The following is a 12,872-nucleotide window of genomic DNA, read 5'->3' as shown; positions in this document are numbered from 1 at the left end:
TAAGAGTGAATCCAAGTAAAACGGAGCACATGGAGAAGTCTGTCCATCATTTGTGTCCGTGGAACAGACAAATAAAGACAAAACAAGAGATTTAAAGACATCCAACTGGCAGGAGTTAAACTACATGCAGCACATTTCACACACTGCACATCTTGATTCCCTGTGAATCTAAAAAAGGATGTGCCTCATGACAAATGCTTTTTCTCCCCAGTATGCAAATGTGCACACAGGGAGAACAGCTTGTAAGTTTCCCACAGAACTACACAGATGATAAATTGTCTACTATCACTACACTGGGATGTGCGCCTATGACTGGAGGCCTTGCTGACGATAGTGAGCTAAACCACGACTGTTTGTATTCTGTAAGCAGCAGGCCGGTGCTGTGCTAGATCTGCTGCCTCACAGGACCGGACAGTGTATCCCAACAAAGCTGTGTGAGCAGAGAATTTTAAATAACTAGACGAATCAGTGGCAAATGGTTCAGTTCGACCACATGAAACTATAATAAGTTACTTGGTTTCTAACATTTTCAGGCAGTGATGATAGTAAAGCCAAAATCCTTCACATTTTTCTAAGAAACACGTGGTCTAAGCCCAAGAACCTGCTTCCCAGAAATTACATAAAAAAGCACAAGATTTATCTTAATATTCCCATTTTTATCCAGCAATCGTCCTGCCAGAGATTTTTGCATCCATGATTCCCTTCTGTGTTTACACAATGCAGTGAAAAAGAGCGACACACAAAGAGCACACTGTGTGTTCTGCATATTGTTAAGACAGTGTATGTAATGGAGCACACATCCAAGCAGCTGTGAGTTTTTTGAGTGGCAGCTATAGAAAGTTGTGTTGCCACCTAGTGGCAACATGTAAAACAGCAACCTACCATCTAATGTTGAAGGTTAAGAAGTTGATGGAGTGTGAAATTGTAAAACAAACAGAAAGATCAGCGAGCTTTTCTTACTTACTAATCTTTATCCTCAGCAAGAGGCCAGAACACAAAGCTTCAGAAGAGTCAAAGTAACAATGAGGCTTCCTCTTGAGCACATATCTGTACACTCAGTCGTCCATTTATGAGATACAGCTACTCAAAACAAATCCCAGTTATTACAACAATCAGTATGACTTGTCAGCATAAAGCAGTACAGTTCTACAGACTCACATATTAAAGCCTGAGAAATTACCATTAAGGCATATTAAACATTTCCAGAACAGTTTCAACAACAACAAAAAAAAGAGAACTGTTAAAGAAAAGATTTGTTGCAAGACTAAGAACTATTTCAGTGGACGACCTTAATTTCAGCTAGGTGTATCTAACAATCTGGCAGCTTGCTCTCTCTGCATTTATATCCAATTAATTTCTGGAGTGCATGTCAGCCACGTGCATCCTAATCCTTCGTAGTACTCAAAATACGTCTCAAATATGCTGAGAATTCAAACCTCTCTTCAAAAGAAAGATGTTAAGACATATCATTTCTTTATTGATTACATCTTATGCTCACACACGTACAAACAAAATGAAACCATTCTTTTCATATCAGGCGTTATGAGCATTTTCTTGGATAGACCCCAAAACAACAGTATAATATTGTGATATCATTCCTAGACCAAAAAAAGCCATTATGGCACAAGCAGTAAAGTTCAGGTTTGACAGCAGTCACGCTCCTCTATAGTGTATCACCTTTTCAAAGTACAGTTGCTGTGATAAGAACATAAACGATGTAACAGGATATAATGGGCACTTTACATTTATATTAAGCATTAATGACATTTTGGTTAAAGTCTGTGATGTAATCACAAGATGATGTGTGCCTATACTTGTATATTTAAATATCTAAAGTAGGCCCTTTCATGTTTCATTCAACTGAATAAGCTTTGTGAACTCCAGCAGTAAAAACGATGCTTGCAGGAGTGATAATGGATTTTTATCAAAACCGACCTTTTTAAACAGGTCATGTGAAACCTTGAAGTGACAAACCAGGGTCATTTGTATTGTGAACAGGTAAATAAGCTGTGTGAAACGAGATGCTATGGAAACACGGACATCCTCTCTCAGACGGTACACCTGTTTAAACTCAAACCACCTGATAAGAGCGTGGGTGCGTGAACCTTCCCGGTCATTCTTACAGCTCTGCCGTGAACTGTCCTTTACTCTGGATGACCCTCATGACGGACTGCACCACCTCTGATGTGGTTCCTTGACCCCCGAGATCTGCTGTGTGCAACTGCAAATAAAGAGAAAAAAAAATCATAAATAAGCTACAACAAACAAAAGAACAGGGTGCTAACAGATATGGTCCAAAATCCGTATTAAATTATTTAAGACCTCAACGCATGCTATGAAATTGTAGCCTCATGCCGCATACTGTATTTGGATAGACGCTTTGTATTTCCTTTGTGCGTGCAAAGTGTAATCAGTTTCCCACAGTAACTAGTCAGATGCTGCACACGATAGGCAGATCAGGTTTTGGTCTGAAACATAATCAAGGCCACTAAAAATGCATGCAAGCACAACATAATGTAAAATCAGATCCCATAGAGTGTAGAGCTGCACGAGAGCTTTGTGAAAGGAAAAGGGACACAATGCTGCTTTGTGTGAATGTATTGTGATGCCTTCTAGGAAGCATGCCAGAATTGTCACTGCGGCCTTAAATCCTATGTCACGCAACAATGGCCTGTGAGCTTCATGGCAGCACGATAGGTGAGGAACCCATCAGGGAGGAAGGCTCACCCTGGTTTCGTTCATTGTGGTGAGGACTGCATTCCGGATCAGACTTGCATAATCATTAAGGCTGGAGACACAAAGAAGAAAAAAAATATTTAAATATAATACAGTCACACCAACACACACAGAAAACCAATGAAGAAGAATTTTATCCGGAAAAGCTTACTTAAGGTGGTCCAGCATCAGGCAGCTAGCTAGCAGCATGGCAGTTGGGTTTGCAATGTTTTTTTCTGCAATACTTTTTCCTGTGTTTCTTGTGGCCTGAAACACCAGACAGATATGACTCATACATTTTCCATCCTTCAAACTTCTAAGAGGACAGTGTCCTACAAACACCTATTCAAGCCTCCATCACTCACCGTTTCAAAGACAGCATAGTCACGACCATAATTGGCCCCAGGCACGAGGCCAGGTCCTCCCACCAGCCCTGCGCACACGTTGCTCACCACATTCCCGTACAGATTGGGCATGACCATCACATCAAACTGCTGTGGTTTGGACACGAGCTAAACGACACAAACGGAGTTAAGTAAAACAAATAAAATCAGAAGAAGAACATTCCCCGGATTCCCTAAAATGTCATCACCTGTTACCTGCATTGTGGTGTTGTCCACAATCATGCTGTCGAATGTGATGTCTGGATAACCCGAGGCCACTTCTCTGCAGCACTGCAGGAACAAGCCATCGGCGAGCTTCCTGTTGGAACACAAATGCCACACTCAGCATATCCAGGACTAAGAAACTCACCGTAGTAAACAAAAGGCCAGACGTGTTTGACAGGACACGTTTCCCAAAAGGTAACTTACATGATGTTAGCTTTGTGTACAGCAGTGACCCTGCGGCGACCTCTCTCCCTGGCCAGTTTGAAGGCGTAATCAGCAATCCTGATGGAATTATTCCTGGTGATAATCTTTAGACTCTCCACTACCCCGGATACACTCTGGAAGTAGGACAAGAAGACAATAACAAATTAAATACAGTGACATGAAAAAGAAAGATCAATGAGACTGTAGTGGGAATAAAGTGTCGTCTGTAAGACTACGTGTAATACTACATAAAGTAAAACTTCTATCTACAAGGTAATCTAAACATTCAAAAATGATTAAGTGCAACAAACAGAACAAAATTAGCAGTAAATAAAAAAATAATCATTTTAATTAGTACTAAGTGGTTAATAATGTAACAATATGTTTCTGTACAAATTGTAAAACAGCATCTATAACTGTATGGAAGTGAATGGAACACTTTGTGTAAGCAAACATGGCTCAACAACTACAGTTACTGTGCTCAGAGGTTTATATACATTCATCATACAGAATAAATGTAACGGAATGATTTCTTTGAACTGTTCTGTTTTCCCAGGGTGGAATGATTGTATAGCATCCATCTTTAATGACTTAAAAAAAATAAGAATTGGGTGCACAGGTTTTTATTTAGTTTCTCTGATTTACATAAGGCCAGAACATAAATATGGGCACAAATATAAACATACACTTACTTAAATCTTTTAATAAGTGGTGCTGAATCTTCTTCAGTGTCTTTTAACTTGCCAAGGTCAAGGAGTATCAACTTTTTAGTCATTATGATTGACTACTGGTTCTTTCTCTTTACCAGAGCAAAAATGATTTGTCTGAGAGCACTCATTGGACCGATCAGCACTCTGAAAAAACTCACTGAAGATCTAAGAATGAAAACTGTAAATTTACACAAGGTGTGAAGATCTCTCTGAAGAATGTTAAACAACAGCAGATTCCAGGATCCTCAGTTCAAACAACTGTACATGAGTACAAGTTATTCAGAGATGTCATCACTTCCACCAAGACCTGGAGGAAGACCCAAACCGTCACCCACAGGTGAGAGGAAACTGTTCAGGTACAACCAAGGGACAAATAATGGACTATGTTAGAGCCTGAATGTATACCTTTGACCATGTGTGCATTAGAGAAACTGAAATAAATTTGGACTTGTGCACCCAATTCCTTCTTTTTAAGTCATTACAGATGTATACTGTTTAATCATTCCACCTTGGAAAAAAAAAAAACACTTAGAAGAAATCATCGAAAGCCCAAAATGACCAAAACATTCACAGTGTAAACCTCTGAGCACAGTGGTAGCTTCATGCACAGCAGGTACACATCCCAGCACACCACTGCCCATTTTAGTCTGCTGTAGATTTGGATCTAATGCAGGATTTTCATGTTTCTTTGCAGCCCAGAAGTCTTCTTTAGTTTCAGATAATCATATTTTATCTGTTGCAATCTGAAGTCAATGTTGTCGATATTAAATTCTATCATATGACCAAATCAAAAGATTTTGCACAGTTATTTCATTTGGCAAATTAATGATGCATAGATAGCACCCAATTCCCTTTTCTAAAAAGAGACAGATAAGAAGTGTTTAAGGGACCATAAACATGTTTTTCAGCAGACAGTAGTATTGATTGTTTTTCCTCTTGCATCTGACCTCGTGCTCCAAACTGCTGTACTCTCCCTCTGTGTTCTCCCTGATGATCATGATGTCAATGTTCTTGTGGCGAGTCTGGACCCCGGGGAGGGACTGACAGTGCATCACATTGGCGTACAGGTCCAAGCTCGTGCTGTTAGTACACACAAAAGACCAAATTATGTAAGAAATTAGAGCTATTTCACACAAAAAATGACCCTAATCTAGGAAACTAAAGATTTCATCTAAACTTACCGCAGCACATTATTTCTGGATTTGACAGACGCTGGCAGGGTATGTTTGGTTTCTATGTTACCTATCAAAAGAGGTAAGCAATTACACAGTTACTTTAGTTCAACTGTCTTATTAAAAATTATACTCTACTTACAGCTATGTTCTGTTTTTCATGCTTTCATACTTTGATCGAAAACAAAAGAAGCTGTTTGGTTACCCTTCAGGGCAACTCCATTTCGCCGGATGGCAGTGATGGCATTATTCATGTCATCATCGGTCTCCAAAGCGGAGTTGACATTCACCATCTCAAAGTCAACTGGCACACAGGCGAACCTGCAGCACAATATTCACAAAACACACAATGGATTCAATTCTTATGTGACTGTAGATGATGTGTAATCACTCAACAGGACTGAGATCCAATCTAACCAACCTGAAAACTTCTCTGACATGATTGAGAAGCTCTGGACCGATCCCATCACCAGGTATGAGGGTCACAGTGTGCCTGCCTCCATACTTTGCTGGAGGGGGCTAGAAGATTGTTAAATGCCAAAGAATCAACTTCAATAAATAGAGAAAATTGAAGGTTTGGCACCTTTTAAAGACAAATCATCCACTACAGTAAATATGTTATGAAAAAAAAAGTTTACCTTTCTAAGTCTACAAATAATCTCATGAAAATAAGGTATACAGTGAATTTGATAGTTTTTGGTATCTGGTGTCTGCTTATGTCCACATTACCAATGACAAATAGATATGGTGTAGTAATGCTCACTGTGGTGGGTTGACAATATCATGCAATACTTTAATACACAGAAGCAGTAGGAATTCTGAAGTCAAAAGAAAAGAATAATAGTAATAGTAGTATTAGTATTAATAGCAGTAATACTGGCCAAAAATCAACCAGTACATGTCCAGAGCAACAAGTAAGTATGTTTGAGAGATTATTGTCAGGCAGTTAATAGTGTTTTTTAGGTTTGACAAATATTTAAATAGATTTGATGATGTCATTACTGTGTTTATTATTGTGAATCAAGATGGTTAGAAATTCCAGTTGAAAGTGATGGTAACAAAATTTCCATGCAATCCATGCAACATGTTTAAAACCTGTTATATTATTTTGACAATGCTAGTGTTTTTATTCTCATCACACATCTTTTTTCTATATCATAACCCCGTTATAGAAAATATTCTCGTTTAAGAAACGATGCAGTGAATTGCAGTGAACCGTGTCACGAGTCAGCTACTTACAATGTTTTCTCCCTGTTGTTGAAGGTGAACAGAGGAAAGCAGAAAGACGAGAGTCAGTTTGATGTTTAGAAGAACAGGTTTGGTCCAAATAGTGGCAAACAGAGTAGTGTCGTAACCTTCACCCCACAAGAAAGTGGAAAAACACATATATACACACAATTCCCAAGTTACACTGAAAAAGACAACAACTTCCAATGCAAAACAGCCCGGAAACTCCGGAAACTGACAACAATCCCATGTAGCGATCTGACACACTCACAGTAAACGAGGTCTTATTCCGGTGTCTGATCAAAGTTGTTCCAAATACCTGGAAAATACAAAGTGCAAATGATTTAGAGCGTGTTTGTCAACGGATCAGGTGCACGGGTGCCGTAAAACCTGTGACCAACGGAAAAGCCCGCTAGCTTTGCTAATCAAATGATGTTAACAGCATGACCTTGTGTTAAAAAAATTATAACGGAGTTTAAATTAGAGCCACGCAACACCATTCACAAGCGAAAGAGCAAGGGCTGCGTGTCTTGTCTTACTTTAGCAGTGTTTCCAAGGCGTCCAACCCAGAAAGGATTCATTATTTTGGACGCGGAGAGTACGGCACTGTGGGCAGCCATCTTGGTTTTGCAGTGCTGATCGCGTGTTTAATAAGAGGAGCCGATGTGCCAGAAAAACTGTTCCTTTTTTTTATTTTATTTATTTTATTATTTCTTAAGTGTGATATATATTGTAAGAATTTGAGTTTTTTTTAAAAAAAACAAACACTAAAAATAATTTTTATAATCTTTTTTTTTTTGGTCACGTGAACCACTTCACGCAGACTCTGTACTGACGGGTTGAGGTCCGTAGAAAAGGCTCGGGGTGGGCTGTAGGTTATATCCGGAAGACAAATGGGTTAAATTAAACCAGGTCTTTTTCCATGTTCGTCGAAAGAGGATACCAACTTCAGCCTGTCTTCTTACTGAAAGCGTATTTATGTCAGGGACGACTCAATGAGGAAACAGCGCAAGAAATAGCAAAAAGTCCAGGGTGACAAGAGCAACAGCTCCTCGTTACTGTTCGTTACAGCCGGGCAAAGGCGGCAAAACAAGGCGATCCTCGCTCGTAAAGGTAAACAAGTGAACTTTTCCGGTTCTAATTCTAGTAGAAATGTAATTGACAACATCGCTAAGGGTTTATTCTTCACTGTCTCGTCTCTGAGATTGTTTGGGTTCATTTTCTAACCTTTAAACGTCATCTCTGCAGAGCCATTTTGCAGGGCCACTGTAAAAAAAATTAATAAATAAAAACATAAAGCTAGGAAGAGAAACGTCACACAGAGGAAAAATACCCTTTTAAATAATTTAAAATAATTACATTTTTATTCATGACTGTGTTTCTTTCAAATTTTATCATCTTTTAAAGCTAAAGGTAGACTACAGGCAAAGACTATAATATTTGGTATAACTAGAAGCTGGGAGATGGTATTTTAAATAAGAACTAAAAAGTCTCCTGTCTTGTTAAACTACTTAAGCCACTCTAATGTCAATGGTTTTCTTCTCCCCAGGTCTATGAAAGAGTGAAGCATGAGATTAACAGGTGGGTTGATATTTTCAATGGGGATTTATTGATAAACCCATATGTTTCTGGCCTGAGCTGATGTGTCCTGATTATTGTGACAGGCCCCCTGCGAGCTGTGGCTGTGGTGCTGCTGGTGGGTTTCACCTGGCTGCTGGCAAACACCTTATTTGGAGGGGAGAGTGCGTCATCTATGCTGCATTTCTTCAGCGGTAAGAGGAATCAAGCAGAAACCAGTTAACTGACAAGCAAATAAAATTTACCAAACATGGAAGAAAATATGAATTTACACGTTGGATTGTTAGGTCTGTTTTACGTGAGTTAAATCTTTTGGGTTTGTATTGCTAACTGGTCAAAACAAGCAGTTGGTAAACTGCAATCAGAGTTTTTAATAATTTAATTTAATTTAAAGTTGATGCATGTTTGATGACTGGATTTTCTGAATATAACGTTGCTAAGTTTAATCAATAAATCAGTTGTTTTTTGTTTGTTTGCTTTTTTTTCAGGTACAAGTGAAGAAGCAACACCAGGTAAGCAAACTGTACAGCATAACTTTACTCATTAATTAATACTTTCACAAAGTTGCATTCTTATCTTCCTTCTTATGATCAACATGTTTTTTAACAGAACCCCACCCACGAAAATATAAATGTGGACTTTCAGCCCCTTGTCCTCCAAAACATCTGGCTTTCCGTCTGGTGTCTGGTGCTGCCAACGTCATTGGCCCTAAAATCTGCCTAGAGGACAAGATGTGAGATTCAGTGTTAATTATTTCTGGTTCTTCATCTATGTCTTTGTCTCTCCTTAGTCCCTCCTTTCCCCCCCTTTTTTTTGTTTTGTTTTGTTTTCACACTGTTCTGTTTTTTTCCTCTGTGCTGTCATAACCAGGCCTTCAAGCTTGTCTGGGGAGCTGAATGCAAGTATTGTTTCTTTCTGCTGGTCCCTCTCACCGTTTTGCCTGTTGTCTTGGCCCATATAAGTGTTACATAGTGTGAATAAGAGTTTAAATAGCTATCTATAAGCCTTGTGGTTTTGTCTAACAGGTTAGTGAGCAGTGTGAAGAACAATGTTGGCAGGGGACTAAACATAGCCTTGGTGAATGGTAAGACTCTCATTCTTCACGTTTTAGTAGAATATATTGTTTTTGTTTTTTTAGCTCCTTTTTATGGTGCTGTTTTAACATTTTACTGATGTATCTTTGCTCCAGGGGTGACTGGCGAGCTTTTGGAGACGAAAACCTTTGATATGTGGGCAGGAGGTAATAAAAACCAGACATTAATGTTTAATATGCTTCTCATATCCTGTAGTCCATACACTTTGGCAGTAACAACCCATAAACTGCACTTCAGATCTCATTTGATGCTCATTTTCAGATGTTTCTGACCTGTTGAAGTTTCTCCGGCCTCTTCACGAGGGAACACTTGTGTTTGTGGCCTCCTTTGATGATGCAGCTACAAAGTAAGGATTTGTGTTGTGCTCCCAGTTCCTCCCCTTTCACATTAGCCAATTTTAATAGAAACCTGGGAATAGTTCATATTCTGAAGTATTGTGTTATAAATATTTAGTAGAGTAAAACAAAGAGGATTTTGCCTCATGTGCTGTCACATTTTCATGTATTTAATTTCTGCTATAAAATACATTTGAATGCATTTATCTGGGAAGCCTGACAAGTGAAACAGTCACTGAGCAGTGCAAGGAAGAATGTATGATAATGTGACAGTGAATGGGAGGCTTGACACAAAAGTCTTTCACCTTTAAGATTTTTCGGGGTTGCTACATGTGAACACCGACTTCATGATTAGATTTAAATTAGATTTACAAAGTGTAGACCTGAATTAAATTAGACTGATTCAGATCATTCTTGATGTCTTGGGTGATGGTTATTAAAGTGTAACTTTGTGGGTTTCTTGAAATAAAATTGTGCAGAGAGCATGTTTAAAAAACCCTCTAAACTTGTTTGTTGTCTTTGGGTTTTTGTTTGTATTTTTCACTACGTCAGGATGAATGATGAGTCTCGACGGCTTTTTGAGGAGCTCGGGAGCACAGCTGTGAAGGATTTGGCCTTTAGAGACAGCTGGGTGTTTGTTGGAGCCAAGGGTATTGAGAATAAGAGTCCCTTTGAGCAGGTTTGTTCCTTTTACTATTAGTGCTGATCGAGGGCTGAAGGTGGAGTCGGCGTGCTGTCTTTGATGTGACGCCAATGTTCAGTAGAAAATATTCTTCCTGTGTGAATAGATCACAGTGCATAAGGTGCTAACTGTCACAACAGTATTACAAAACAGCATTAACTATAACCACCGGACACTTTATTAGGTACACCTTGTTAGGCTTCAGAACTGCCTTAATTCCCAAAGATTCAGCTGGAAACAGTCCTCTGAGATTATGGTCCATATTGATGTGATGACATCACACAGTTGCTACAGATTTGTTGGCTGCACATCCATGATGTATGTTTTTCCATTCAACCACATCCCAAAGGTGCACTGTGAGACTAAGACTGCAGAGGCTCTGTTTGCACTAAAGGCCTGCACACGATCACATTCTGAACTGTTGATACAAAGCAGGATGGATTCATGTTTTCATGTTGTTTACGCCAAATTCTGGCCCTTTGGTCTGAATGTTGCAACAGAAATCGAGACTTATCAGACCAGGAAACATTTTTCCCATCATCTATTGTTAACTCAGTGACCCTGTGTGAATTGTAGCCTCAGTTTCTTGTTCTTAGCTGACAGGAATGGTACCCAGGGTGGTCTTTTACCACTGTAGCCCATTTTCTTTAAAGTTCAACATTTATAGATCCTCTTCTGTAAACCTGCATTTTAACAAGTCAGAATTTAAGTTAATGCTGCATTTCTACTCGGAGCAGTGTGTCAGTTCTTCTCTGGCGTCGAGCTGCTGAGGGAAATCCCAGCAGGTCAGCAGTTTCTGAAATACTCGCAACAGCCTGTCTGGCACCAACAACCATGCCACGTTCAATGTCACTTAAGTCATCTTTCTTTGGGTTTCAGAAGTTTAAACATTAGCCTGCTTAAAAAAACAAAAGATTAAACTGCTGAAGTTTAAAGTTCAACAGGTCGTGTTGGCCATGGTAGCAACTCTGTACCTACATGCTTGGTGTTGCTGCCATGTGATTGGCTAATAAGATATTTGCATTTTTCATTTGATTTAGGGTTTTTTTTGCATCTGGACTACCACATGATAATGCAGATTTATTTATTTTTAATGGCTTTTTTGAAGTCTGGTATTCAAAATGGGTTGTGATGAATAGGGGAAAAACCCAATGCATACTTTTCAACAGTGACCTTTGACTTGAAAAACGCAGTCAGGTTCAGCACTCTGTGTACAATTATTCAGCAGCTACTGTGCTATAGGAACCTGATCCCAGTCTGTTCTGCTGACATCATTTATGTTTGTCTTTCCCCCTTAGCGTATGAAAAACAGTAAAAGCAGCAACAAATATGAAGGCTGGCCCGAGTCACTGGAGATGGATGGCTGTATTCCTCTGCGGCCACCACTGGAAAGTTAACTCTGCCTGGTACCCCTCATGCATTGCAACAGAACCTGGAGGAACTGTCAGAAGGTCCAGGAACTGCTTAACGAGTGACAAAATCCAAGCTCTGGACCACAAATAACTTTTTTATTTGTCCTCTCATGGCAGAGGCACGAGCTCAGTGCGAAGATCGTCTCGACTTGATAGTTGCTGAAACCTGCTGTAGAGGATTTTTGATTTAAGCTTTGTGAGCCACTTTTGAGCTGAAGTAATGCTTTGGAATCAAGTAAGATTATGTTAGGCTGTGGGAAACTTCAAAGTCCAACTCAGTGTTTCCATTGTGAAAATTACTGCACCTGAGAAGAAAAAAAAGAAATGAAAAAGTTAGTAGATCGAGGCAGCCCTATACTCTCACTATGCAAATGTATAGAGCTTTTGGACTTACGCAATTCCTCTGCTTCTGCTCTCATATGAAACAGTCTGTCAGTGTACACAGCTTTGATGAGAGGATGAAGACTAATTATCTTGTTGGTTATAAAAACCAATGGACAAGTATGGATTATAGAAAGAGCTATCAGGTGAACTCAGTTGTCCTCCAAGTTTTATGTCCACATATATAAGGCTAAACTTGTGGTTTCCTTTAAGTTGCTATAAATGTATTTTTTTCCGTTACAATAACAAAATCAATTAATAATGAATGTTCTGCTAGGGTGATGAGTGTGATGGCAGATGGAGAAAAGAGAGAGTGAGCAGAGATAAAATGCACAGGCTTTAGGGCTGGGTAAATGCACACACTCACACACACACACACACTCACACGCAATGTGTATGATACTTATCAGGGAAAAGAACGTGCTGCCAGCTAGGCTGCAAACTTGCCAATGACTTAATTCATAGTGCCCTCTGTACATATTTTCTTACATTTCTTTTCCAGTACGGCACCGCTTTTTTGACATTTACGGTGTGATTTATTCACTTCAGTCATCACCCAGGTATACTTTCCCTGAGCGCTGGAAAAAAATCTTACAGGAAACACTGCAAGTGTCAGATAACCAAAGTGTAACAGTGATGAGTGGATGAATACAGCTAGAGTAGGTCTTCCAAAGCCATTGTTGGAAATAGGTACATTTCTCTCTCTTCAGGACTGCCTATAGGTTTGTTTTGTTTTTTGTACTTGAGCAACAGC

General features: G+C 39.3%; 2 protein-coding genes across 3 annotated transcripts; one reads left to right on the top strand and one right to left on the bottom strand.

The window, feature by feature from the left end:
* Positions 1–1,456: 1,456 nt before the first annotated feature.
* idh3g (isocitrate dehydrogenase (NAD(+)) 3 non-catalytic subunit gamma) lies at positions 1,457–7,296 on the bottom strand. Of its 2 annotated transcripts, XM_087834413.1 has the most exons (12): positions 7,176–7,296; positions 6,908–6,955; positions 5,831–5,928; positions 5,615–5,730; positions 5,419–5,479; positions 5,185–5,317; positions 3,528–3,661; positions 3,315–3,417; positions 3,081–3,227; positions 2,888–2,982; positions 2,728–2,788; positions 1,457–2,221 (listed from the first exon to the last, which is right to left on the bottom strand). In XM_087834413.1, exons 1-12 carry the CDS (start codon positions 7,254–7,256, stop codon positions 2,120–2,122), a joined length of 1,179 nt encoding a protein of 392 aa, XP_087690539.1. In that variant the 5' UTR covers positions 7,257–7,296; the 3' UTR covers positions 1,457–2,119. The 2 variants fall into 2 exon arrangements, with proteins under 2 accessions (XP_087690539.1, XP_087690538.1); XM_087834412.1 differs by lacking the exons at positions 6,908–6,955; positions 7,176–7,296 and adding an exon at positions 6,649–6,810.
* Positions 7,297–7,452: 156 nt separating this feature from the next.
* fam3a (FAM3 metabolism regulating signaling molecule A) lies at positions 7,453–12,269 on the top strand. Its single transcript, XM_006785611.3, has 10 exons — positions 7,453–7,749; positions 8,186–8,217; positions 8,301–8,408; positions 8,703–8,726; positions 8,824–8,947; positions 9,240–9,298; positions 9,404–9,454; positions 9,570–9,654; positions 10,196–10,322; positions 11,624–12,269. The coding sequence occupies exons 2-10, from the start codon at positions 8,205–8,207 to the stop codon at positions 11,720–11,722; spliced, it is 690 nt and encodes a 229-aa protein (XP_006785674.1). The 5' UTR covers positions 7,453–7,749; positions 8,186–8,204; the 3' UTR covers positions 11,723–12,269.
* The last annotated feature ends 603 nt before the right edge of the window (positions 12,270–12,872 follow it).

The sequence above is a fragment of the Neolamprologus brichardi genome, chromosome 20, assembly GCF_056152115.1.
Source record: "Neolamprologus brichardi isolate AB-2024 chromosome 20, ASM5615211v1, whole genome shotgun sequence".
Taxonomy (NCBI): domain Eukaryota; kingdom Metazoa; phylum Chordata; class Actinopteri; order Cichliformes; family Cichlidae; genus Neolamprologus; species Neolamprologus brichardi.
The sequence above is the reverse complement of the archived record's forward strand: the minus strand, read 5'-3'. Positions and strand labels throughout refer to the sequence as shown.

What these genes read in the sequence shown, in the direction of transcription:
- idh3g (XM_087834412.1), bottom strand. Translation starts at nt 6,795, where the DNA reads ATGTGTTTTTCCACTTTCTTGTGGGGTGAAGGTTACGACACTACTCTG. An exon ending in GTACACAAAGCTAACATCAT is followed by an intron (nt 3,418 to 3,527) that starts GTAAGTTACCTT and finishes GTGTTCCAACAG; the next exon opens with GAAGCTCGCCGATGGCTTGT. An exon ending in CCACAATGAACGAAACCAGG is followed by an intron (nt 2,222 to 2,727) that starts GTGAGCCTTCCT and finishes CTTTATTTGCAG; the next exon opens with TTGCACACAGCAGATCTCGG.
- fam3a (XM_006785611.3), top strand. An exon ending in TATGCTGCATTTCTTCAGCG is followed by an intron (nt 8,409 to 8,702) that starts GTAAGAGGAATC and finishes CTTTTTTTTCAG; the next exon opens with GTACAAGTGAAGAAGCAACA. An exon ending in ATCTGCCTAGAGGACAAGAT is followed by an intron (nt 8,948 to 9,239) that starts GTGAGATTCAGT and finishes TTTGTCTAACAG; the next exon opens with GTTAGTGAGCAGTGTGAAGA.